The 27,432-nt window shown below is 45.2% G+C and overlaps 2 protein-coding genes across 2 annotated transcripts; one reads left to right on the forward strand and one right to left on the reverse strand.

The window, feature by feature from the left end:
* Positions 1 to 1,057: 1,057 nt before the first annotated feature.
* MTFMT (mitochondrial methionyl-tRNA formyltransferase) lies at positions 1,058 to 9,077 on the reverse strand. The gene is made up of 9 exons (XM_081888715.1): positions 8,879 to 9,077; positions 7,678 to 7,890; positions 6,353 to 6,475; positions 5,436 to 5,538; positions 4,884 to 4,959; positions 4,034 to 4,125; positions 3,319 to 3,400; positions 2,796 to 2,878; positions 1,058 to 1,689 (listed from the first exon to the last, which is right to left on the reverse strand). The coding sequence occupies exons 1-9, from the start codon at positions 9,043 to 9,045 to the stop codon at positions 1,495 to 1,497; spliced, it is 1,134 nt and encodes a 377-aa protein (XP_081744841.1). The 5' UTR covers positions 9,046 to 9,077; the 3' UTR covers positions 1,058 to 1,494.
* A 4,325-nt stretch (positions 9,078 to 13,402) lies between these two features.
* Positions 13,403 to 26,893, forward strand: SLC51B (SLC51 subunit beta). Its single transcript, XM_081888826.1, has 5 exons — positions 13,403 to 13,611; positions 16,023 to 16,113; positions 24,336 to 24,485; positions 25,520 to 25,610; positions 26,347 to 26,893. Exons 2-5 carry the CDS (start codon positions 16,074 to 16,076, stop codon positions 26,567 to 26,569), a joined length of 504 nt encoding a protein of 167 aa, XP_081744952.1. The 5' UTR covers positions 13,403 to 13,611; positions 16,023 to 16,073; the 3' UTR covers positions 26,570 to 26,893.
* Positions 26,894 to 27,432: the final 539 nt, after the last annotated feature.

Here is a 27,432-nt window from a genome sequence, read left to right on the forward strand (position 1 = left end):
TGGCCTCCTCAAATATTTTATTGGGGGCCCTGAAGGAAGCTCGGCCCCTATGAGTTGGCTCCAATGCTTCCAAATGATCTGTTTATCCAACACTCCATTCTGATGTGTTTGCTGGGAGGTTAGATGATGTTTCGTTAAGCAAGTCTTACCTGTCCAGTGCATTTTACTATCACTTTCTTTATCACAAAAGTCTATTTTGGGGGGCAGTTTTGTCATGCACGAGTGCCAGATAAACTTTTATTGCACCACCTGCATTTGAAGTATATGGCTGACTCCCAGCCGAAAAATAGCAACTTCATTAGCAAAGGCAGCCTGCTGGCTGCTGCTATTATTCTGAATTTCTGCTGTGGATTGCTTGAGTTTAATCTAACAGCATCCTTTAGATACTGTTTTTACTCCAACTGAAGGAGTAATGTTGGTTGACCATGTATGTTAGGCTAAGAAGCACAGAGTGCCACCTGCTGGCTTACTGGTGCTACAGCACCGCCAAGAACGTTAGAAACAACAGTAAAAAAACAACACCATCATGACAAGTGGACTGTGTGTGGAGAGAGAACTTATGTACTGCAAGGGGTTATAGCACTGCACAGTGCATAGAATGTGTCCAAAACTGAGTCAACTTCCACTCATGCAGTTGGGCTCCCTCTAGCTCTGCATCCGCCCACCCCTTCAAGTTGCCCCCACATGTGCTGCCAACAGTCCCCCGCCTTTTGCAACAGGTTTTGAGGGTTGCAGGTAAGAGAAATATTTCTCTTAGCCCAAGACCCTGAGGAGCAACTGTCCCCAAAGCAACACTTTACTCCTCACTCTTACAGGGAAAAGTAAATGGATACTTTCAAATACCACCCTTGTCAACACAAAGCTTGTTCCTTGCTATTGGTGAGGAAGCCAGTGTTTGAAGAAAAACAAAACAATACACAAAGCTGCTTTGTTTCTTCTTGATTATCCTAGCATGTGAAAAATGCAGGGGACTTGTTTTTACACAGACGTTCTTATGCTAATCCGAGTGTAGGTCACAGACACTGTAAGAGTCACAGAAGACCACATCATTCAGATAAACTTATATAAAAAATAATTTATCATTCAATATTGCAGTAAGTGTAGCATTGTTATCTAAGGTAACTTTACAAACCTGCACTTTTGAGTACAAGGATTAATGTACTGTTAATCTAGAAAGCCAGAGAAGATGCCCATATAAATCCCTCTCGCAGAGCTGAAAAGATTATTTCAAGGCTACAGATACTGGGGATGAACACACTGTTCAGGGTAGCCGGAATGAAAACCGTTTGGGAGACCCATAGAGGAGCAATAGTCAAACTCCACCGCCTCTTGACATCTTCCTGTTCCTTCCATCCCTGTTTCAATTGATGGTAACGCAGGGAGACACCAAGACTCAATTTCTGATGCAGAGATGATATGGCGTGGATATGTCTCCAACCCTGCCAGCATAAACAAACACCTGGTTGATTCAGACAGCGTACCAGGCCTTCATTGCTATGTGTTGCGAACATGCAACAGTGTTCCTTGCCGACTCCTTTTCGCTGGGGCTAGCTTGAGTGTTTGGAACCTGCACGTCCCGGGAGTCATTTTGGAATTCTGCTGGAACCAAGGATGTAAGTAGCCATTGTAGAAGTCAGCAGCTGTCAGCTTCTTCTTAAGCACCACAGCTTTAACTCCAACCCAGCCTTCCTGGAGGGGAAAAGAACAAGGTGAAGCTGAGTGTTGGAGAGGTCTCAGCACATCCCGCAAGTCCTGAATTCACACAGCAAAAACATGGGGTTGTATCCCACTGACTTACACACTCAAGAAAAGACACATTGAAATCAGTGGAACTAAGTAAAGTTATGCCCATTAACTACAAGATGTTTACTCTGAAAAGGACAAACACTGGATACAATCCATGAAATTCAGTATCCTGTCAGTTCTCAATCATGTTTAAAAACTCAAGTTACTGTAATGCAATGGGAAGGAGGGATGGATTTAGGAAATGCTTGCGAACTCTGCATAGTTTGATTCTCCAAGCCATTGAGTGGTAAAAGCAAGCAACTTCAACCTAAATTTGATTTACAAACTGTTCCCCTTACTGCAGCTGCCTGTAAACAGTCTAGTAATAGCAATCTGAGGAAAGAAAAGTGATAATAATAATAATAATAATAATTTATTATTTATACCCCGCCCATCTGGCTGGGCCTCCCCAGCCACTCTGGGCGGCTTCCATAGAAACCAAAAATACACTAAAATACCACACATTAAAAACTTCCCTGAACAGGGCTGCCTTAAGATGTCTTCTGAATGTCAGATAGTTATTTATCGCTTTGACATCTGATGGGAGGGCGTTCCACAGGGCGGGTGCCACTACCGAGAAGGCCCTCTGCCTGGTTCCCTGTAGCTTTGCTTCTCGCAATGAGGGAACCGCCAGAAGGCCCTCGGCGCTGGACCTCAGCGTCCGGGCAGAACGGTGGGGGTGGAGACGCTCCTTCAGGTATACTGGGCCGAGGCCGTTTAGGGCTTTAAAGGTCAACACCAGCACTTTGAATTGTGCTCGGAAATGTACTGGGAAAAACCACATCCAGTGGTACCTTGGGTTACATACGCTTCAGGTTACAGACTCTGCGAACCCAGGAATAGTAACTCTGCTTCAGGATGAGAACAGAAATCGTGCAGAAGCAGCACGGAGGCAGCAGGAGGCCCCATTAGCTAAAGTGCTTCAGGTTAAGAACAGTTTCAGGTTAAGAACGGACCTCTGGAACGAATTAAGTACTTAACCCGAGGTACCACTGTACATACAAACATACCTTGCAACGGATCCCCAGTGTCTGCAACTGCTTATGATAGAACACTGATCCTGGGACGGTTCCGTTTTCAGCTGCTAACCTATCTGAACACAAAACACATGTTCTAGACTTAGTTTTCCCACAACAGGTTGTTGTAGAGTTGTGCATGCCCGATGTATCATCAGCCACATAGAACCAGCCCAAATGAAAATATCTTGCGAAGCTTCCAAGTGTTGCTCAAACAGAGTTCTCTTGGCTGATCTTAGTTGTCACGGTAAGAAATCACTGCCTCTACTGAACCCTGCCTCTGCAGGTTGGTTTCTGTTGGTTATAAAAGGCTTTAGAGATCAAAGGCAGGGTCTACATTTATGGCCAGAAGGTAAGATGACACCAAGCTAAAAGGCCACACAGCAATTTGAAACACTCGCAGCAAAGGCAAGGAATGATATATAACTTCAGTTTCACAGAAGTGCCTCCAGTGTAATGTTTAACTACTTTTTGTGCCATAGCTAACAACCAAAATTGCTGAGATGTATGTACATACCATTGTGGTCATGTAATGTCTCCACTTCCACAAAATCCAAGAGTTTTACAGTAGTACCCATCCAGAGTGTTTGCAGGGGCATCTGAAAAAGGTACAGTAAGGTATCTTAGCCACATATGTTCACACTCATTTCAGCTAAATGAATCCAGAGTTGTCAAACTGTTTTCAGGTTCAGTCAGCAATACAAACACAAATTTAGGGCTAGTTTCCGCTTTTTTCTGATGTGTATTAGCAGAAGCATTTCAAATACAAGAAGACTAGGTCAGATGCAAACTACAGTAGTTTCCCCAAGGTGTATGAGATTTGAAACAACTTTTAAAAATCAAGGTCAGCCTTCACCTGCCAGCCCTGTGGCTTTGTTGGAAATAAGGCATGCAGTTTAAATCTTTGGTAAGCAGGACTTCAAAGGAATCTGAGCAACAAAAAGCTAGTATGTAGCTGTGGGTGAACAAGTTGCTCATTTGAGGCTACAGCGAAGTAAAAAGTAAAAAACTGACTAGCATCCCCCCCCCCGGCTTTTTTAAATTTTAATTTTGCAATCCCAGAACAGCTGGTAAGTGGTGGTGTTAACCCATTTCCTCCAAAGCTGAAGACTAAGAGGTGGGAGAAATTCTCTCCCAAATCAGCATTTAATTATATATAATTGATAGACGGGCTATTGAAATTCTTTTGTAGCCTAGGATTTTAGTGAACCTCTTTGCAACACTGGCATTACCATTGCTCCCAAGGCACGATGCATCCTCAGTATCTGCTCAGGAGTTTGTTCTTCCCACTGGATGCAGCTCATTGCAATGCTGGCTTTAGGAGCTTTAAGATAACAAAACGAAAGTTAATGAGTGAACTCTGAGTCAAGTTCATAGAGCTAAAAGGCTACCAACAGCTTCTAGCTGTGATGGCTATGCTCTTCCTCCACAGTTGGGAGGCAGGAAGCTTCTGAATGCCAGTTGCTGGAAACTGCAAAAAGGGAGAAGGCTCTTGTGCTCAAGAGAGAACAGTGGCCTGATCCAACTGGCTTGTCTTACATTCTTAACCCTACAGTTGAAATGATTGCACCACCAATATTCTTTCACTGCAATGCATTGTAGTTCCCCCTGCTTCACTTCTTTCCTTGCAAATTGAGGGGCTTTTACCACAGACTGGCCTCTCAGCACCCTCCCTCTCTCAATGCTGTTGCCCCAAGGTGGAATGGCAATGGGAAAAACTCTGGCCTGTGGGTCTAATGAAACCGGGCAGGGATCCTACTGTGGCCAGGCCATTTCACCTATGCCATGCTCACCTGCCCCACATCTGACATGTGTGGCAGGTAAAAATGCAGCAGCACACCAAATTGCTCTTGCTGACAGCTGCCCCCTTTGAAGGTGTGTTGTCAGTGCCAGTCAGCTGTTCAGCACTGACTGCGTGCCTCTTTAAGGTTGTGAACTGATGTCAAAGTGGCCTGCGGGGGAGGTCATGATCCATTTCTTCTGGGCTATCAGAAAGACCAGCTGCCATTCCTGAACTGTGAAAAACTGTAGGCTTGATTGCAATGTGCTCACAAGAACAAACATGAAACATCGGGTATGTACCAAAAGTTGCTCCTTCCTTTGGTTGCTCTGTCTTGTTCCTTAAACTTTCAGGTAGGTTTTTCAGAACAGAAATGAGCTGAAAGGAAGAAAAAAAACCCCCGAAACATACATCACACAGCATGAAAACAATGTTTTGACTACAATAATAGTGTTACAGTGGTACCTTGGGTTACATACGCTTCAGGTTACACACTCCGCTAACCCAGCAATAGTGCTTCAGGTTAAGAACTTTGCTTCAGGATAAGTACAGAAATCGGGCTCCGGCGGTGCAGCGGCAGCAGGAGGCCCCATTAGCTAAAGTGGTGCTTCAGGTTAAGAACAGTTTCAGGTTAAGAACGGGCCTCCAGAACGAATTAAGTACTTAACCCGAGGTACCACTGTATTTATATTCTGAACTTAGGAAAGTGAGTTTCTCAATGTTCAACTTGTGGTCTCTTAGAAACTGGATGCTGCAACTGACCTGGTTCCCATAACTTGGAATTTCTAAGCATCTCGTAAGTTTTCAACTGTTTTAGAGATGCAACTTGGGGGGGGGGAGCAGTGTTAACTTACCATACTTGCACCAATTTTGGATAACATGGATTCCAACTCTTTTGCTGAACAACAGGGTGGCACTGTGAATGTTTCCTGCTTGATAATTGGACCTACATCAAACCTAGGAGCACAACACACAACTTTAAGGAACACAGGAAGCTATCACTGGTCCACCTAGCTGAATGCTGTCTATACCAGTGTTTCTCAAACTTGAGCCTCCAGCTATTGTTGGACTAAAACTCCTGCTCGTAGCTAACAGGACCAGTGATTATGGGATTATGGGAGTTGTAGTCCAACACCAGCTGGAGACCCAAATTTGAGAAACACTAGTCTGCACTGATCATCAGAGGCTCTCCAGGATTTCAGGCAGGAGTCTCTCTCAACCCAACCTGGGGAAATCAGAGATCAAACCTGGGACCTTCTGCATGCAAAAAGCAGATGCTCTACCACTGAACTAAAGCCCTTCCCTCTAAGCTTCTCCATTTAAGTGTTTTGCCAACACCCTCAGCAATTTTCAAGTGATCTGTGGGGATGAAGATTTGGGAACCACTGCCTTAATAGTAACACAAAGCAATTTAAAACACTGAGAAGATTACCCAGCACTATGGATGGACTGAACAACTAATTCCATCCCATTTTATGCATTTTCTACACACTTCTTACATAAAATTCATTTACCAGTTAACTGCACATTGTATAAACATCTTTTGCATAGGAAATACAGTCTTGGGTGCATTTTTAGTGCACTGAAAATGCATTGCAAAATCTGGAGAAGTGACTGGGAACTGTGTTTGGGTCCACAAGCAAAGCTGGGAGCACTTGATCACGTCAGCCTGCTTAGAGATGCTGACCAGATTCTTCCCCCATCTCTATTTGGCACCCATGAAAAGGACATGTTTGCACCAACATTCTGTTGAATTAAATAGCTATTGTACCTCTTAGGCCTGATCTGCATAATTGTCACCCCAGTAACTGTATCTCCATGGAGCACTGTGTGGATTATTGGTGCTGGGCCTCGCCACCTTGGAAGACAGCTGGGATGGACATTCAGCACACCACTGAATCAGAACATTTGGAAGTTAGAATAGGACCAGTAATTCTGTAACATATATAAGCGAATAGTAACCATTTTGAGAACTGACTTTAAAAAATGCAACTTAGCATTCACTGTAACTGCCCAAAGATATAAAAATATAATGTGAAAACTTAGGATTACATAACTATGCATACAGTAAAAAAGGTATTTCCCATTTTTGTATTTTGCTATAACCAGTAAACTGTCCCACTGATAAACAGTGGAAAATATGATCAAGAAAAGTGAAGGATAAGAAAAAGAAAATGAGGCAGCACATGACAACCTGCCTTTAAGTAACATTAAAACTGGCTAATTGGAATTAGCAGGTTGAGATGTAAACACTTTTGATAAATTGACAGAATAAGGAACATCCAAACACTCAGGCCTATCAGCTTACTTCTTTCTCTCTCTCTCTCTCCTTGTTCTTTAGAGCTTGTCTTGTGAACTGCCCTGAGATATTTTGATGAAGGGTGGTATATAAATCTAGTAAATATTATTATTATTAATAGACTTGATATGTCTTAGATTGCATTCTGTTTACAAATTCCTCCTTCTCAAGATGAGAGGTCATCTTTAACTAGCCTCTGAGAGAACAAAGGAGGTAGCATGGCTACCTTTTTCTTCTTTAGACTAGTTAGTTGAACTAGAATGAGAAACCTTTTCTATCCAAGTTATGCATTTCCTACAATAAACAACTTTATTATTTTCTTACATACAAGCATACCTGTGTGCTTGCAACAAGTAAAGTCTACTCTCTAACCAAGATTCACTAGCCAAATGCAGCTGACTCTGCACACTAAAGGGTTTCAATAGGAAATCAACACAGTTATCCCAATCGGTTCTCCACTGCATGTACAAAGAATTGTACACTCTGCATCAATTTATGGTGAAAGCCCTACATATTTTGCATTGGAAGTTAGAGTACTGAATCAATTCAATTTTAGACTGACAGCGCCTGTAAAGCAACCCTTATTGAACCCCCTTGGAAAATAATGCATTTGAGAGGGCATTTGTTATTAATGTCTTCAGGAACTAAAATCCTGCACATAGTTACATGAAAATACTAGTGTGATTAAGAAGTACAGCCTTTCCCATATTATCCTGCTCCAACCACTTTCCTTTAACACACAACCCAGATTGCAATATACACAAACTACTCAACACATTTTGTGTTCACAGCCTTACTATGGAAACTTCAGGATGAGGTCCTCACTGAGCAGGCGCCCAAATGATGCCACCACACCGACATCAAAGTGGTCACACAGACCTACATCTGGCCAGAGGTGGATGGGGAGCTTAAGTTGCTCTGCACAGCTCTTGACAGGGAGACCCTTGGGCAGCTGGGAATGAAGCGTTACCACCTCCAGACGGTCCACAAGATGACCTGACTTGGCCTCTCTGCCACAGAACATAAAAGACAATAATGGAGGACACTGTTAGAAAACAGTGCCAAACTGCTACCACCCCAGTAAATGTCCTCCCACAAGAAACTCCTTTATACCAGGTCAGGCGCTTTGTCTATCTAGCCCGGTATTGTCTCCTTTGACTGGCTGCAGTTCTCCAAGATCTATGGTCTTTCTCATCACCATCTGCCAAATCTACTTAACAGGAATTGCCAGAATTGAACCTAGGCCCTTCTCCATACAAAGCATTCACTCTGCCAATTGAGCTAGTCCCTCTTTTCCCACATGTGCTCTCTATCATTCTTATCTCTCCAATGCCTTCTGCACAATGCAAACACCTTGGGGCAGTGAGGGAACCCCACTCCATCTCCATTCTCAAGTCACTCTTTACACTGGCTTTTTGACACCTGATATATACATACCCACAAAGTACTGTGATTAACCAACAGAACAGTGTTTTAAATTTTATGTTGCAAAACATTTTGTCTCTCGCCTTAATCAGCTTGCTTTGATAAAAATGAAATGATGCTGTTTCCAAGCTGGCACTTAGGGATCTTTGAGGATGGAATGCTTGGAAGGCCTATATGGACACTCCCTATTCTTTTGATTGCACCAGTTTTAAATTGGTGTTAATATTGTATGTACCTTTAAAATGCTGCAACCCACGGTGGGAAATTGTGCTGAAGGGCAGTTAACGAAAAATAACAATAATGATACCGGTAATAACAGCGAGGTAGCTAGTTAATGAGGAATACCATTCTCAAAATGCAGCTGCCGCTGCTACTGTCAGTCAGAGCAGCCACTACTCGGTTAGATGGATAAACAGCCATAGTGAGCTGGAAATGGGCAGCTCCTGTTCTTGGAGCTTCTCTTATCCCTTTCACTCGATGCCCTTTCACCCTCTCCCTGTCCCACAAACCATAACTTTTGACCCGGCTCCCGAAGGCCTTTCCCCCCTTCCCTCCTCCACCCTAGAGACCCACCGGGCAGCCTGGAGCGCTAGGAGGGTCTCCGCCGCGAAGCCGTCAGTCCCAAAAAACAGGACCCGCCAGGGCGGCTTTTCCCGCCTCGGAGCCTCCGCGGCTCCCGAAGCGTAGCTCCGCCCCAGGCTCCACCGGCCCCGCCAGGCCCGCAAAATCCGGCCCCTCATGGCCCCTCCGCCGGCAGCCCCCACAGGCCGCCGCCACCGCCCAGCCCGCCTGCGCGCTCCAGCGTCGCGGCGCGAATGACGTATAACCCCGCGCGACACCCCACTTGGGCGGGGCAACAACTGCTCGGGTCCAAGCTTGGCTCGTCGCGGGGGCTTGTGGGATTGCCGGGCGGTGTTAATGTAGTAACCGCAGCAACCAGGGGCAAGCCGTATCCATGGCAACTGTTCGGGGCCTAGCTCAAGCCCGTCCACTTGTTGCCGCAGTCCCTGCTACTCGCAGGAGGAGGAGGGGGGTCGCCTTGTTCTCTCCTGTGCTTCCTTTCTTTTTGATTAAAGATTTTGTTGATTTACAAAAGTGTGCAATGTCTCTCTCTCATGTTTCCCCCCCCCCCATGTAACATTTTTACAAATCAGTTTCATTTGTTGAGATATTAGGAAGAAAAGGGGGAAAGAGGTAGAGCTGCGCTGCAAGCAGGAGTTCAGGCAGAAAGTATAACCTAAACAAGAAAATAATCATAACAGCTAGAAAAACACACACTCAGCAGTCCCTATGTCGCAACATGAGACCGTGAAAATAACATGGAAGAAAACACAGTTGGAAGGACAGTAGATAGGAAAGTATAGAAAGAGTAGAAGGGAAGTAAAAGTAAAAGACACAGATCTAAATAGCTTGAAGGAATATAGATATTATTATTATTCGTCGGTTGCATGAAGCATATCTTACTGCATTGTGGGCAGTACGAGCAAGCAAGGGACCAACTGATCAAACCCCTACTGGCAAATTGGCCGGGAAAATCCGAAGCCTCCCATATTAAATAATCTCTTGGATGACAGGTCTAATGATATTACACTGGCCGTGGCAAAGTTTCTCTCGGAGGTTGAAAGCAACAAGGATCAGCTTGCTTGAGACAAAACAAAATGACCGCCTCTGTTTCTCTCTCTTTCGTGGTCGGCTGTCTTAACTGTATTTTGTTCTGAAATTGTTTGATGGGTCTTTGGACCGCAATAAAGGTTTTATTTATTTTATTATTACCTGTTCATGTTTGATATTTTTTGCAATCATTTCTCTTACCATTTTATGCATGGCTGTAACAAAGTGTGTGTTCTTGGAGAAATAGAAAAGCAAATAATGAAAACAAAAACAGCAGGAACAGGTGTGTCCCCCTCCCCCCCCCCTGTGGAGATGTCAGTGGTGGTAGGCAGGTGTCACCTGCTGCATCCCTGCCTTCCCTTACTATTGAAACAGGAATATGAATACCACATTTTCCCACCAATACCATTGTGCTCAAAAGCAGTTTGCAGAATAAGTGTCTATGGCTATTTAAACTCTCTCTCTTTGTGGGTGTTATTCTTTGGTTTGTTACTATGCTACGTATTTTTATGCTTTTACAATGTGAACCACTTAGTCATCCTTGGATAAAGGGTGGTATTCAAATTTAATACATATCTTTCTAATGTCAGAAAGGCATTCAAGCTAACGATTTAGGAGTGTTAATAAGTTAAAATATGCAGCATTAAAGGATAAACATAGAACATCATGGAGGCAGGGATGGGAAGTCAACGAATTAATTAAACGTATTGTTGATGGTTATGTAAACTTTTGAAAACAAAATAAATACAATGCTTCAAACATAAATAAATAAATAAATAAATAAATCTTTAGGGACAACTTTTCCACCACTGTCAGAGGCTACAGGGCAAGTGGGACAACTGCAGGGGTCCCACTTCAGGGGATTCTGTCACTTAAGGCCTCACCCTGCATGGGCATACTTTACAAATAAAGTAAATAAATAAAAATACTTAACTAACTTACCAATTGTGCCCCCCAATAATGTCTGCCCCCCATAAATCCTGGCTACACCCATATCATCCTGTCTTAATGGTTGGGCTGGCCATCCATTTTGGCTTGCAGGCAGCACTAGTTATTCTCTAACCAGGCAGGGATCTGAGGTCAAAGACACTGAAGACACAAGGTAATATCTACAAGAACTGATAAACAACCTGAAATATACTACATCCCAGATTGCAGTTTCTTCCTAGATATATCAAGGGTGAAACTCACCTTTGCAACTATGTTCCTGGTGAGTAATCTTTCAGGCAAGAATATGGCAGGCCTTTGCTTGCAGTAAACTTTGCCTAGGCTGGTATTTAGAAAAGGCACTAGGGAGTGTGCCAAGCAAGGCCAGTGAAGGGTGTAGGAAGAGGGGGTGTGGGCTGAGTGGGGGTCCCAGGGACCAGATAGAGGCCCACACCTGAGGTTTCCCACCCCTGTGTGAAACGGCAACAATTGAAATGGGTAGTCAACTCAGTGCCCTCCAGATGTGTTGGGCTACAACTCCCATCTTTCTTTAACATTGCCAATTCTAGCTGCGGCTGTTGGGAGTTGTAGTCCACAACATCTGGAGAGTACTACATTTACTACATCTGGCTTAAAACCTCTGAATTCTAATGGTTCCATTACAGCAGCTCTTCTGAACTTTGTATCCTTTTAGAACTTTGTATTCTTTTAGAATTCGAAGCATTCAGATGGTTTGAACTTCAACTTCAATAAGCCCACACTCAGCATTGGGATACCAGTGCTCCAACTAGCCTTGTCTTTCCTCTGCCAACAATAAGGGTTTACTTACCTTAACTTACCTTTCCCCGTGCTTAAAAGCTCAATGTCCAAGCCATGGGTGTAACCAGCATTTTTGTTAGGGGGCAAAAGGAGCTTTCTTTAGGAAATCAAAGTTGCCCCCCTGTCTCCTCCCCCTGGCTACGTCCATGGGTACAGGGGATGGGGAAGAAAGGGGGAAGAAATGAAGCGACAAGCAGCCTTTCATGTGAACAACTCCAAATCCTTACCTAGTTTGGAGTGAGGCATCACTTATTTTTATTTTGGGACTGCTCTTTTGTGCAAGCATGGTAGATCAGAAAAGGTGTATGTGCACATGCAAACAAATACCCAAGTATCTCAGCTTTCTTGGCTTGGAGCAACACACACACACAGCTGCTGTTTTGTGCAAATCTGGTAGATTGAGAAAGTTATATTAAAAAAAAAAAGGCTCGCCAGAGCAGCTTCGTCACGCTAGCCACATGACCCGGAAGTGTCTCCGGACAGCGCTGGCCCCCGGCCTCTTAAGTGAGATGGGCACACAACCCTAGAGTCGGACATGACTGGCCTGTACGGGCAGGGGTACCTTTACCTATTTAAAAAAAGTAAAGGTGTGTGCTTACAGGTAAACAGATACCAGTATGCAAAGCCAGCCCACCTCTGCTAGAGAAGCAGTCCCAGTATAGGTGCTGATTACCTACTGATTTCTTGCAAGATCTTGCAAGATCTCATCAAAGTCTTGCAAGAGCAAAAGGAGAGCAAAGGATCTCATCAGATTTGAGTGAGATCTTGCAAGCTCCTTTAGGGAATCGGTGCCAATGCCAGCACCGCTTCTCCACAAGTGGCAGAGGTGGCTTGGTGGTACAGCTGCAGTGCCACCGGCAGGTGGTGCCATGGTGGTGAGTGTCCCACTGGTGGTGGTGGTGGTGGGGCACAGCAGGGTAGCATTTCCTGTTTTGCCTCAAGTGGCAAAATGGGACTTACTACCTCAGGATTCCAGAACTTACAGCTGTCAGTTCTAAGGGAAGGCAGGCAAGGACCCACAGCCCAGGTGGGGCTTGTTAGCTCGGGAAGGAGGTGTGTGATTCCTCAGCTGGAATAGGCTCAGGATAGGTGAGGGTCACATGTCTCATCAAGGAAAGCTGCCCTGGCCAGGCCGGCGTCCATTGACTCCAGTGTCCATTTAGTCCACGGGTAGGCAAACTAAGGCCTGGGGCCGGATCCGGCCCAATCGCCTTCTAAATCTGGCCCGCGGACGGTCCGGGAATCAGTGTGTTTTTACATGAGTAGAATGTGCCCTTTTATTTAAAATGCATCTCTGGGTTATTTGTGGGACATAGGAATTTGTTCATTATTTTTTTCCAAAATATAGTCCGCCCCCCCACAAGGTCTGAGGGACAGTGGACCCGCCCCCTGCTGAAAAAGTTTGCTGACCCCTGATTTAGTCCATTGACTAAAAGGTATGCATTGTTCATTACCGCTAGCTGAAGGACTTTGTGCTGTATAGATAAGTGCCACTATTATCCAGAGTGAGAGTCTGCTTTCCTCCAAATTTGTGCCATGGTTTCATTTCATGATGGCAGAAAAGTAATTACTTTTTCCCAGAGGGGAAAAAAATCCACTGTGGACTCTTTTAAGTGAGCAGGGTAACAAGTCAATAAATGATGAAGCCCCAGCTTTTGGCTTGGGGATGAGTTTATTCACCTTTGGTTTGGAGCTGTGGGTGTGGACAGCTCAGGGACTTTAGAAATTCCTCTCTTCTGTGCTTAGCTCCAGCAGTCCTTGGCTATAGCACAGGAGAATGAATGAGTGTGTGTGAGTAACAACAGCCTTTGCAACCAAAGAGTCAGTGCTGAGATTCTCACAACCGACCCCAGACACTGAACAGCCTAGAGGGGCAGCATCTTCAGAAAGCTGATTCAACATAACACTATCTTCCCATTGATTCCTGAGCACAAAGGGCATACTTTCTGGTAAGATAATTCTTAAATGTTTGCAAAGGGGAATAGGATGAAACCAAGAAGGTGTGTTAGGGAGGGGAAGAAGGTAGTTGGTTTCTAAGAGGAGAACACTATTACTTCTGTATGTTATGGGTATGTTCAGGGAAGTTTTTAATGTATGACATCTTAGTGTATTTTTGGTTTTTGTGGAAGCCACCCAGAGTACCCCAGCCAGATGGGCAGGGTACAAATAAATTATTATTATTATTATTATTATTATTATTATTATTATTATTATTTCTAATTGCTTAATATACTTTTGAATTGTTATTCATTTGATATGTTGTGAGCCACTTAGGGGAATAATTTTCTGGCAAGTGGCATACAAATGAACAGATGGTGATGATGACAACTAGAGCTCAGATTTGCAGTTTGGGCCCCAAGTTCCCAGATGTCAAAGAGATCACTCTGACTCCTCAGTGGGAAGGTAACACATTTTGCCAAAGCTTAGAGACATTTCTGTCCAGAGTTCCTTGAAATGTTCTTAAGCTTTATAACGGGGATGGGGGGGCAAGGTAGTGCCCTCCAGATGTTGGTGGACTCCAACTCCCATCATCCCTGACCACTGGTTGTGCTGGCTGGGGTTGATGGGAGTTGTAGTCCACCAACATCTGGAGGGCACATCCCTCTTTGGCCCAGCTTTGCATCCTCCTTGAGTGTCTTTGCCCAATTGGACTGTGTCTTTGTACTGGAGAATCCCTCTTGCTTGCCTGAATAGAGGACAGAGAGGGGTGTGGTGAGTGAATATAAAAACTAGCCCCACAAAATGTAAAATTTACATTTGTTGCCCTACCCACCTTTGCTTCTGCCCCCACTCACCATAGGCATGTGGACCCCAAAAGTCTGGCCAGAAGGGAATGTGGCCCTCAGGCTGAGGACAGCTCCCTTTCCTATCTAACTTTTTGGTGTGCTCCTCTTCTTTTGCACTTAAGTCTCCCTGATTGAGAAAGGCATTCTGCAAACCCACACCATATATTTTAAGTACATTGTTTCCCCCAATGAATCCTGGGACTGGTAGAAGAAGAAGAGTTTGGATTTGATATCCCGCCTTTCACTCCCTTTAAGGAGTCTCAAAGCAGCTAACATTCTCCTTTCCCTTCCTCCCCCACAACAAACACTCTGTGAGGTGAGTGGGGCTGAGAGACTTCAAAGAAGTGTGACTAGCCCAAGGTTACCCAGCAGCTGCATGTGGAGGAGCGGAGACTCGAACCCGGTTCTCCAGATTACGAGACTACCGCTCTTAACCACTACACCACACTGGCTCTCTCTCACTGGTAGCTGCAGTTCCTTAAGGGTGCTGAGAACAGTGGCTCTGTGAGGACTAAACTACAGTTCCCAGGATTCTTGTGGGGGGCGGGGTAAGCCCTGAATGTTAAAGTGGAATGTATGCTGTGGTTGTCACTACACAGACATATAGAGCCATGCACAGCTTATAACACTCTTTACTGTCTCTATAACTGGAATAACCTCTTTTGGTCATGAAATGTGAACTTTGACCTGCTGTGAGATTAAATCCGGGGGGATGTAGCAAGAGGGAAAGTGATAAAGGAGGTCACTAACCGCAAGGATGTGTGTTCTTTGCCCTGGGTAGAAACTCCTTGATAGTGATGACTCAGAGCTAGTGGGTTAGCAGCCAACTGAGGCTTTCTATGTTTGTGGCTCAGCTTGAGAGGCAGTGATGCTTCTGAATACCAGTTGCTGGAAACCACATAATGGGAGAGGGCTCTCGTGCTCAGGTCCTGCTTGCTGGTTTCCCACAGGCATCTGGTTGGCCACTGTGAGAACAAGATGCTGAACTGAATGGGCCATTGGCCTGATCTAGCATGATATTCTTCTACTGAACATCTTTAAAATGAACCTGTGTCAGAAATGTTGCTGTGGATGGGAGGAATGCAGATTTAAAAACTTAGTGGCTGGAGTGCTTTGTGAAAATTTGATTGTGCACCCAGAGCTGTAGCATAAGGTTACCAGATTTTTTTCAATGAATCCGGAGACACTTTTCAACTTCCTACTAAACAGATGGATTTTGTCAGGGAACTGATTTGTAAATCCGGGGACTGTCCCCAGGAAACAGGGACGTCTGCTAACCTTAGTGTAGCAGCCTCCGCCATCATCTTGGGTAGACCCAAGTTGTTGAACACTACAGACCCCCATGCCACCCAAAAGACCCCCATGGTGCCCTATGGCCCCCTGATGTAGATCGGCCCCTCCCCCCTGGCTACAGTGTGTACCTGTGTGTAGTGGAATGGAATGGAAACATGTTTTCCTCTTCAAATCTCATGGGCTTCGCTGCAGTTAGACCCTGTCTCTTGTGATGCTGTCCATTTTCAGAATATCAATAATCTGTATGCATATAAGCATTTTGGTTCCCCTCCCCCATCTAGGTTCTATTTGAAGATCCTTTAAAGAAGACTTGGAAGAGTTCCTGTGCCATCATGAACACTTTCTGGGCAATCCTCTGTTTTGTGGTGTATGGTAAGTATGGTAACTAGGAGAGGATATATTTCTTAGGTATCATCCTTCCTTACTCACGTTTGTGAGTTCAGCAGAGTACACCCCTTTGCCAGCAAAAATAAGGAAGCTGTTTATAAGCTAGGTTTCGCTTTTTTATTTAAGTAATCCAAGATGCTTTACTGCAGACTGGGTTTCCTGGTATTTCCCCTTTAAAACAATAAACATGCAAATCAGTCTCCTTATAAGTAAAGAAAGGTTTACTCACTCAGTTTCACAGTAGCAGTCTCGAGGCAGGCTTAAAATGTAGTTTCAGACCTATATTATAGTTTAATTAGGATTGGAGTCTGAGCTGCGGCTCAGATTCAGCATGTGCCCTACATCCCTAGCATCTGAAGAAGCATCAAAGAGAAGAGAGCAGATAGCAGGGATGGCAGAGATCAGATAGCAGGTTGTGCCCCATTACCTGGCTGGACAAAGTGGGAGTGGCTGTCACAGGGACCCAGTGAGATCCTCTGTGTGTGTGTGCCTTTCTAGCAATCAGAAGTTGTTGGTTTTGACTGCCTTGTTTTAAATATCCCAAAGTAAGCTCACTGCTCTGCAAAAGTTGTATACTGTAATGGCATTTAACACCTCCTTGGTAACTTCTGGTTTATACTTGCTCTTAATGAAAAAGTAATAATGACAAAGGGAGTACGTATAGGAACATAAGAAGAGCTTGCTAGATTCGGCCAAAGGTCCATCATACTGTGCTCATGGCAGTCAACCAGATACCTGTGAGAAACCCATAAGCAGGACTCCATAGCTGTCAACGTTTCCCTTTTTTAAAAGGAAATTCCCTTATTCTGATTGGATTCCTCACAAGAAAAGGGAAAAGTTGACAGCTATGGTTCTCTCCTCCAAAGTGGTTTCCAACAGCTGGTATTCAGAAGCATTGCTGCCTCCTACCGTGGAGGCCAAGAGTAGCCATTGTGGCTACCAGCCATTGATAGCCTTATGCTCTGTGAATTTGTTCAATCCTCTTTGAAAGCCATCCAAATTGGGGGCCATCACTGCCCCCTGTGGAAGTGAGTTCCACAGTCTAACTGTGCACTGCATGAAGAAGTCCTTTCTTTTCTCTGTCTGAATCATCCGATATTCAGCCTCATTGGATGTCCGTGAGTTTGAGGGACAAAAAGCTTTTCTCTATTCATTTTCTCCCTGCCATGCAGGATTTTGTAAACTTCTACCATGTCGCCTCTCACTTGCCTTTTCTAAACTAAAAAGCCCCAAATGCTGCAATCTTTCATTATAAAGGAGTAGCTGCATCCCCTTGATCAGTTTGGTTGCTCCTCCATCATGCAGCTGCTGGGTGACCTTGGACTAGTCACGCTTCTCTGAAGTCTCTCAGCCTCACTCACTGTGATGGTTCAGAATTTATCTGGTTAAATTCCCCTGGTGTGTGTCACCTGCTTACGTCAGCTTACAGAAGCTGGGCGGAGACAGAAGCTTTTAGAAGCCAAGGAGGAGGAGTTTTTCCCTGTACTTTCACTTCTTCTCTCTGTGTATCTGTGAGAGAAAGACGTGCCTTTGGACATGGCTGAAAGAAGCCCTGGACTTTGTTTGCTGTAATGTTTTAATAAAGAGCTGTAAATAGACGGAGCTGTCTATGTGTGCTTACAAGAAGCAAGACTGCTTTACACGCTGTGTTCAACTCTGCTAAAAAAAGCCGTGACTGAAAGGAGAGACAGCAGGAGTTATTGCGCAGCCAGAGAGGAAGCCTGCCGGACCGCTGTAGGTGATTGATGCGGATCGTAAAGCTGTCTGACGTCGCGGCTCTATCGATAAGGCAAGATCGATAGATATCTCCACAGGTTATGGAGTGTCAGAAAACGCTCGTAAAGCAGTCGGTGTGAGCCTCAGGAATGCTTTGAAGTCAGCGGTCTGCGGCTGAGGAGCGGAACGGGAGCTGACTGGGTGCCGGAGAGCAGATGATTAATTGCCTGCTTCCGAGAGACAGTGAGAGCTTCTGATACACAGAGAGAAGAAGCTAAAAAGCAGCTAACAGCTGGAAGCTGAGACGCAGCTTAAGACGTTTCTCCACACAAAGGAAGGCCGGAGTCAGCTGGTACGGAGTAAGTACAGCTTGGGGCACCTTGGGAGAACGGGAGAAGATGGCTGAAAGCCAGGATATACCGCTGGAAAAGCTCACTCTAAAGAGTTGGGCAACGTGGTCCAGACAAATAAGGGGATGGTTCCTGGTCGAAGGGCTCTGGGAAGCAAACCAATGGGAGCCAAAATCACCACCCCTTGGCCGGCCAGCAGCTGGAGCAGGTGAAGCAAGCTGTGGGGCTGTGTTGGCTGAAAATAGCCAGAGGCTGCTGCAAGAGCTAGAGATGCTCAGAGCATGCGTTGATGCATCGCTGAGACCTCATTTGGAGGGCGTAACGACAGCGTGGGCTGCCTGGAATTTGCTGAAGGGCTTGTGTGAGGCGTCAGCGAAAGGCCAGAGTCCTGGAGGAAGCCCTGGAGAGGCTGAAGGATGCCCAGAAAGCCCAATAGGGGCTGAGACAGTGTTGGGGAGCTGTTGCAATGCTTCTACACGTCTGTGTGATGGACTGAGTCCTGGAGAGGCTGGACTGGCAGGCCCTGTTCCCGATGTCTTAGCCTCTAGGAGCGCTAGTGAGCAGATCGGGGGGGCGAAGAGTTCCAAAGGCAAGTTTAAACAACTTTCCCTTTGTGCTGAAGCAGAGAGGAGCTTCAGGGGGGGCCAAGCTGGTGGAAGGCACCGTTCCAGGAGGAGGAAGGCCAGGCCAGCTGGGAGGAGCCCCGGGCAGTGTTTTTCCACTGGAGTTCAACGTCGGCGTGGCAGTTGCCCCCACCGGAGCAGAGAGCCGATGCAGGATGTTTGCAAAGATTTTTCCCATGGGAATCAGGGAGGTTTCCATGGCAACAGGCCTGGGAAGACAGGCAGGCGTGGAGCTGAGCCAGGTGGTCGTGGTAAACAACAGGAAGAGTCTTATCAGGTTTCTGCGAGTATGGCAGTGTTTGAAGACGGCGGAGTGGAAAATTTCCAGCTCAGCCTTGTAATTGACTCTGCAGCTAACCGCAACATGGTTCCAGAGACCCCTGCAGTCGAGAGGTGGAATTGCACAGCAGTTCCGAAGGGACAAACTATTAAGTTCGCGAATGGACAGAAAACTAGAGTTCTCAAATGTACTAATGCCTTTCTTTCTGTTTTACAGGAGACGGTGGATTTTTGTATTGTTCCAGAGATTCATCACTGTTTGTTATCTGTGCCTTATTTGTTAAGTAAGGGGTTCAAAGTTTGTTTTGAAAATGATGTCTGCACAATCTCCAGAGAGGGGAGGTTACTGGCCAAAGTGCGGAAGGGACAGAATGATCTTTTCATTCTTAAAACGTCTCTTGGGGGTGAGGGGAAGGTTGAGAAAGCACAAGCGTTGCGTGCTACAGTTCCCAACCAGCGTGCTACAATTCCCGCTCATAATGTTACATGTGCATGCGTATGGCATCAGAGAACAATTCATGGGTCGGTAGAGGACTTGCAGACTCTGCCCGAGGTTGCCACGGGGTGTAGGATTCAAAATTGTGGAAGTGCCATTGATTGTGACACTTGCAAGCAGGCAAAGGTGAGAGGGTGCAGTTACCCAAAGGTGGAACGTGTGGCCACTAAACCTTTTGAGTTGGTACACATAGATTTGGCCGGTCCTGTCAAGGAACCAAGTCTAGGGGGGGCCAGGTTTCTCCTAACTTTTTTGGATAATTTCTCGCAGAGTTCCTGGGCTCACGGTCTCAAATCCAGGGAGGATGCAGCACAGCTGATCAAGAGCTGGATTGAGGGGGTGGAACAGAGGTTCTCCACCAGGGTTCAAGCGATCATCAGTGACAGAAATGCTGAGTACACTGGTTCTGCGTTGCAGAAGTTCTTGCAGAAGAGAGGGATACGCCACACAGTTAATTCACCCCAGCAAGGGGGGGTGGCAGAGCTGAGGAGTGAGGCTCTGGTTAAGGCTGCACAGGTGATGCTGAAAGAAGCCAGGTTGCCTCCTGAGTTTTGGCTGGAGGCTACTAGGGCTGTGTCATTTACCTGGAATCGTGTCTACAACTCACTGGTAGGTGACACACCGTTCTCTTTGTTAAATGGCCGCAAACCCCAGGTTCACTTTCTGCGGACTTTTGGGACTCCTGCGCTTGTCGCTTTGCCTAAGGCTTTGCAAGGGCCAGATGGAGCCAAAGTCCAGAAAATGATCTTCTGTGGGTATGAGCCAGATGCCCGTGCATGGCGTTTTGCTTACCCATCAGGTGATCAGAGCAAGGTGCTGATCAGTAAACACGCTGAGTTCTTAGAGGAGGAGGTAAAGTCAAAGACTCCTGTCAGGCGTGATGTTCTCTCAGATTGTCTCTCTGACCCAGAAGACAGTTCTGATGAGGCAGAGGAAGAAGAGGCTGAGGCTGCTGATGACGACCAGGTCACTGACCAGGGTCAGGAGCAGGATAGGGCATCTCCACAAGCTGTTAAGAGACTGCCCAAGAGTGCGCCTAGTTCTCCTGTGAGTGTAATGGAGAGGATTCGAAGACGCTTTAAGTCAGAGGGTGAGTTCCATGATGCAGAGGATACACCTGCTGATCAAAGTGAGTCAGAGGAAACACCTGAGTTTGTGCCTAGGAGGTCCAGTCGCACAACGAAAGGTATCCCACCAGAGAGGTATCAGGCCACAGGTGCGTGGGTAAGTTTCGCACAGTGCGATTCTGAGAGTTGTGAGGTGGTTCCACAAATGCCAAACAGGTTTGCCAAGGGAGGGCACAAGGCATTGGGGAAGGGATCGATCTCACAAGGTGTTACTGAAGATGTTGCACAGGTATCACGCAGGGACACAAGGGGGGGTGTGATGGTTCAGAATTTTTCTGGTTAAATTCCCCTGGTGTGTGTCACCTGCTTACGTCAGCTTACAGAAGCTGGGCGGAGACAGAAGCTTTTAGAAGCCAAGGAGGAGGAGTTTTTCCCTGTACTTTCACTTCTTCTCTCTGTGTATCTGTGAGAGAAAGACGTGCCTTTGGACATGGCTGAAAGAAGCCCTGGACTTTGTTTGCTGTAATGTTTTAATAAAGAGCTGTAAATAGACGGAGCTGTCTATGTGTGCTTACAAGAAGCAAGACTGCTTTACACGCTGTGTTCAACTCTGCTAAAAAAAGCCGTGACTGAAAGGAGAGACAGCAGGAGTTATTGCGCAGCCAGAGAGGAAGCCTGCCGGACCGCTGTAGGTGATTGATGCGGATCGTAAAGCTGTCTGACGTCGCGGCTCTATCGATAAGGCAAGATCGATAGATATCTCCACACTCACCTCACAAGAGTGTTTGTTGTGGGGGAGGAAGGGAAAGGAGAATGTTAGCTGCTTTGAGACTCCTTAAAGGTAAAGGGACCCCTGACCATTAGGTCCAGTCATGGCCGACTCTGGGGTTGCGGTGCTCATGTCGTTTTAGTGGCCGAGGGAGCCGGCGTACAACTTCCGGGTCATGTGGCCAGAATGACATCTTCCGGGTCATCTGGCAAACCAGAGCAACGCATGGAAACACCGTTTACCTTCCCGCCGGAGCAGTACCTATTTATCTACTTGCACTTTGACTCGCTTTTGAACCGCTAGGTTGGCAGGATTGACTCCTTAGGGTAGTAATAAAGCAGGATATCAAATCCAAACTCTTCTTCTTCTGAACCTTTTCCAACACTACAATACAGTGGTACCTCTGGTTAAGAACTTAATTCATTCCGGAGGTCCATTCTTAACCTGAAACTCTTCTTAACCTGAGGTACCACTTTAGCTAATGGGGCCTCCTGCTGCTGCTGTGCCGCCACAGCGTGATTTCTGTTCTTATCCTGAAGCAAAGTTCTTAATCCGAGGTACTATTTCTGGGTTAGCGGAGTCTGTAACCTGAAGCGCCTGTAACCTGAAGCACCTGTAACCCAAGGCACTGTATCCTTTTGAGATGAGGCAACCAGAACTATACACAGCATTCAAAATGTGGTCGCAACATTGATCTGTGTAAAGGCATTATGATACCAGCAGTTTTAATTTTGAATTCCTTTCCTAATGAACCCTCACATGGAATCTGCATTTTTCACAGCTGCTGCACACTGGGTCCAAAATATCTGGAGAGGTCCAGGTGGGCGTTGACTGTTCTAGTTCCCTTAAGTGTAGACATGGGAGAATCTTTAGTCTAAAATTGCCTTTATTTGGCTCTTCTCTGTTTGGCCTGCATGGTTAGGGGATGGACAATAGCTTAGTCTTAGACAGGGCTGGATTTAGGTTTGATGAGGCCTTAAGCTACTGAAGGTAATGGGGTCCTTTATATGTCTAGTTGTCCTTTGTCAACAACAAATTGTCACTGTTTTTGTGTTGAATATATGCTATATGGTAATTTATGGACCTAATAAGTATCTAAAGCCATTTGCACATAACAAAAAATGTCTTTTATCAAAGTAATTGTTGAACTGAAATACAATTAAGAAGTATATTAAAAGTGATTTTTTTTTGGGGGGGGGAGCCAAGAGAGTGGGGACCTAAGCTATAGCTTGTTTAGCTTATACGTAAATCCGGCCCTGGTCTTAGAGAAAATGATCTGTTATCTATTTGTGATAAAATAGATGCCTTACACAGCACTTGAAGATAAATCTTTACTCATATTCATGTGTGTTTGTGTGAGAGTGTGTGTATGCAATGTTTCTCTTCCTTGAGTCCAAGAGAGGGTTTAGTCATTTTGCTTTCAAAACTCCACAGCTGTGCATAAATTATTAATCCAAACCTTGCCTGTTCTCAGAAACTCCTCCAGACAGTATCTGCTTGAAGTCACCCCACTCAACATTCTCAGTCAAAAAATCAACTAACGGAATAATCAACCAACTGCCAACTGCCAACTGCCTCCTCCTGTCTTTAACACTATTCACTATATGTGTACAATGCAATAGAGTACAAATACTAGCATGATCTGTCTCTGTTGCATCTCAGCCTGGTCCAATATCTTGTACTGGGATTAAAGAATGTCAAGTGAGACAGCTGGGAAAGGCACTTCCATTTCAGGATCTGAAGAGCCTCTCCCAACTTGAAACAAACAGTCCAGGCCAGTGAATGAAACAATTGTCAGAGAGCTCTATAGACGCGCAGGCACTCACAACCTGGGAAATTATGAACTGCCCAATGCATTAACCAGATTTAAAACACAGTCACGGGTTGTGTGTCCAATGTAGCACCAAATTTATGTCACTTAGTGGTATACAGTAAACCCGCAACTTACGCAGGGGTTACGTTCCAGAGATTGCACCCGAAGCTAAAATTGTGTATAGTCAAAACACATCTGGTTCAGTGGCGGGTGGGATTGTCCAATTCATTTCCCCCCTGGAACTCCACTCCCTTTCTGTTTTTTAAATGTTGTGCCACACATGTAAAGCTGAATGAGCACAAGTTAAATTCGTGTAAGTTCTGGGCTTACTGTAGTTGCTCCGTTGATGTCCAGTGGTACCTCGGGTTACATATGCTTCAGGTTACATACGCTTCAGGTTACAGACTCCACTAACCCAGAAATAGTACCTTGGGTTAAGAACTTTGCTTCAGGATGAGAACAGAAATCGTGCTCCGGCGGTGCGACAGCAGCAGGAGGCTCCATTAGCTAAAGTGGTCTTCAGGTTAAGAACAGTTTCAGGTTAAGAACGGACCTCCGGAACGAATTAAGTACTTAACCCGAGGTATCACTGTACTGTTTTGCACCAGTGTAACATTGTTGCACAAGACGTTGCACCAGTAGGTTGCTGTTCACCTTGTTGCACAGTAGAACACACAATCTGTTGTGCAGCAAGTTTCCATTGGCACAGCTGCTGTGTTGGAGTCCTCTGCTGCGTGACATTAAAACTCATCTGTCATCTGTTCACTAGCACGAAAGCCCTGGCGCTAGCGGACAGAGAACGTTGGGCACAGCTCCATGTCATGATGGGCTGGTTCTGGTTACATTCCCATAACCTGTTGCTTTCCAGAGGCTTTGGATTCCAGCTCCCATCAGCCCCAGCCAGCAGGGCCAATGGTCAGAGGTAACAGGAGTCGCAGTCCAAATAATGTGGAGGACACTGGGTTGGGAGGTGGCTGAGTTGCAGTGTTGTTTTAAAGGTTAAATACAGAACCAAGGGACAGTGTTTGATAGTCATTACAGCCCAGGGTTAAAGCTATCGCTGGAAACTCATTTTGTGCTGTTCTCTCATCCAGCAGTGAACACAGACCTGAGTGGACACTCTGCCCTGGCCATGTCTAGCCCACACGCTCAAGATCTCCCAGAGATGAGCGGTAAGCCTGAAACAGAAGAGATGCCTTCAGCGATGCTGCAGGAGCTGCTGTGGTTTTTTCGGAGAGAAGAATGTGAGTTCTCACAAAGATAGCTGTGGAATTTGCCCTCCTAGGTGACATCATGCTAGGTCATAAGGAAGGGGTTAAATGAGTGTCAAGTGATTGGCAAGTGGGAACCCAAGGGGAGGAGTTAGAGTTAGTGTTGTTAAGGAGTCAGTGGGTGTTAGAGAAGAGAGAGGGAGGATAAGTCTGTGGGTTGGGATAGTTTGATGTGAGAGAGTGAGAGAATCTGTTAAGAGGAGTCAGATAGACAGTTGGGATAATCAGTCAAAAGTTATTAGGAAGGTATAGGCCAGTAAAGAAACTAAGATTAAGAAACTGACAAGAAAAATTATCTGAAACCATAAACTTGTTAATGCTTATAAAATAAACTTGTTTATTTGGTTTAATGTTAACAGCTGTCTGGACTCCATGTGTACCGGAGAGAAATGGGTTGGTGACAGCGGGGAAGCAATCACAGTGGTGGCACAGGGATCAATAGACTGTCAAACGTCCTGGGACCCTGTGTAATCACCACAATAGGCTTGTTGCAGAATTGTCACTGATGAGTGTTGCAGGCCCTAGGGCAGTTCCCACATTACACATTCTGTGTAATAGCTGAGCTGTACACTTACAGAGCTTTTCACATATAACCTTCAACGAGTGCACAGCCTGTGCATGCAACAGTTGAGCTGTACAAGTTTTCAATACAATGTGTAGAGAGTCTTTCTAAGACTCAGAGTGTGGAGACTGAGAGCCCAGGGTGAAGCTTAGAGAGTGAATTAACAGTCAATCTCTCTTCCCAGGGAACTCTGGGAATGGTAACTCTTGAGGGGAACAGGTCTCCTAGCAACTCTCAACACCCTTAAGAAAACACAGTTCCCAGAATTCCTTGGTGGAAGCCGTGACTGTTTAACGTGGTACAAAGGTGGTTTAAATGTATAATGCAGATGGAGCCCATGTTGGAAAGGCAGAAAGGGTGGGACAGGCTGTGAGAGAGACAGCCGGACAGCAACTTCCAGGAGCTATTGACCCATATTATCATAGCTCCCTGTTTTCTCTTGCAGCAACGACATGGAATTACTGCATTCTCGGCCTTTCAGTGCTGGTTCTGCTTGTAGGCATAGTCCTCTTGTGGAAAAGTATTGCAGCAAACAGGTAAGGATAATGCCAGAATGGAGGGTTCTTATGTAATTCTCTCCTCAGCTGGGCACGTCGGCTTGCAGAGTTGGAGCTGGAGATGAGGAAGAAATTTGGTTCAGCTTACCGTATTTTTCGCTCTATAAGATGCACCAGACCATAAGACGCACCTAGTTTTTGGAGGAGGGAAACAAGAAAAAAAATATTCTGAATCTCAGAAGCCAGAACAACAAGAGGGATCGCTGCACAGCAAAAGCAGCGATCCCTCTTGCTGTTCTGGCTTCTGGGATAGCTGCGCAGCCTGCATTCGCTCCATAAGACGCACACATATTTCCCCTTACTTTTTAGGAGGGAAAAAGTGATTCTTATAGAGCAAAAAATACGGTACCTTTCAATACAAACTTACCTCATTTACACTTCCTGAAAACAATACTTGAAAGGAAATTCAGCTAGCCTTCAAAATTGGCATGTTTCTGAACTTTTTCATATGTTTCTCAGGATTCTTTGGGAAAAGCCATAACTTTTCAATGTGGTGTGATAGTGCAGAGGGGCTGCAAGTTGGAGCTGTGCAGAAGCACCAGCCATGTAGCCTGAATACTGTGGATGTGTCTCTGCTACAGACTTAAATGGGTTTGAGCCATTTTCTATTCCCAGGAAACCTTGAGAAATATAGTTTTCATTCTCTTCCTGCCTCAAAATTAATCTGAGCCTGATGAATTTATTTTATTTATTTCTTCTCCTCCCATCCTGCTAGAGCCCAGAAGATGGCCCTCATGCACCAAGAAGGGTATGTAGCTGGCCAGCCTGATGAGACGGAAATGAAGCAAGCTTTTGTGCCTTTGAAGGAAGATAACAACTCTGGTTCCCCCCCAGAGAACTTCCTTCCAAAAGTAGAAAATGAAGGGCAGGTGACGATCCATTGGAAGGATGGGAACGTTACAACCATGTTTGCAGATGCGCCGGAAGAGGATGCATAGGGTTACACAAGATTGCCATTAGTTTTTTGGAAATTGGGTTTCTAAGCCCAGCAAAATTCATCAACTGGACCCAAAGTAGCTGCAAAGGGGGGAGGTATTAATGTTACATGTGGTGCAAGGTACCAAATTGACCATTTCTATTCATACAGTGGGTGTAATTATAATTTAAAAGTGCTCCTTCAGATTTTCTTTACAAGGGGTTTGAGATGAAAAGAGAAAGTAACTCAAAAGTTCCATGGTCTGTTGTACATCAAGGAGTGGAGGGCAGGTATTATTCTGTACATCTGTGTGATCAATAAATGCTTTCCATATTTTCTTAATTTACCATTTGTCCCCTTGTTACATTTTGTGTGTGTTCATTTCTCTAAAAAGGCACATTGCCAAACTTTTTGGTACCACAGGTCAATATTGTTTACATTCCAAAGGGTCTTCCAGTTCTGAGCTACATCTGCTTGTGCGGGAGGGAGGAAGCGTTAAGATGATCAGCATGTATAAAGACTGAGCTATCTTACCCGTTATGTCAGTACCCCTTGCATCTGTTTTGTTTTTCTTTATCTTTAATTTGCATTTTCGAAAAAGCTTAGTAAAGGGAAAAAAGAGGGAGAAATAACAATTTGAAAGTGCAGTTTAAAACTGTGAATTGTGAAACTGAACTGGAGAGAGTGACCAGAATGTCCAAGAACATGGAATGAATGAATAAATGAACACATTTACATTACAAAGTTACATATATAGCTTTTATATACACAAATGGAACCAGGAGTGGTAATTACCGGTAATCTCTATGAATGAACGCACAAGAATGTGGTATTACAGGACTCTAGGGCTGAATAAATCAAACCCTAAACAGAGAAGGGGGGATT

The sequence above is a fragment of the Podarcis melisellensis genome (assembly GCF_964234715.1).
Source record: "Podarcis melisellensis genome assembly, chromosome: 14".
Classification (NCBI taxonomy): Eukaryota; Metazoa; Chordata; class Lepidosauria; order Squamata; family Lacertidae; genus Podarcis; species Podarcis melisellensis.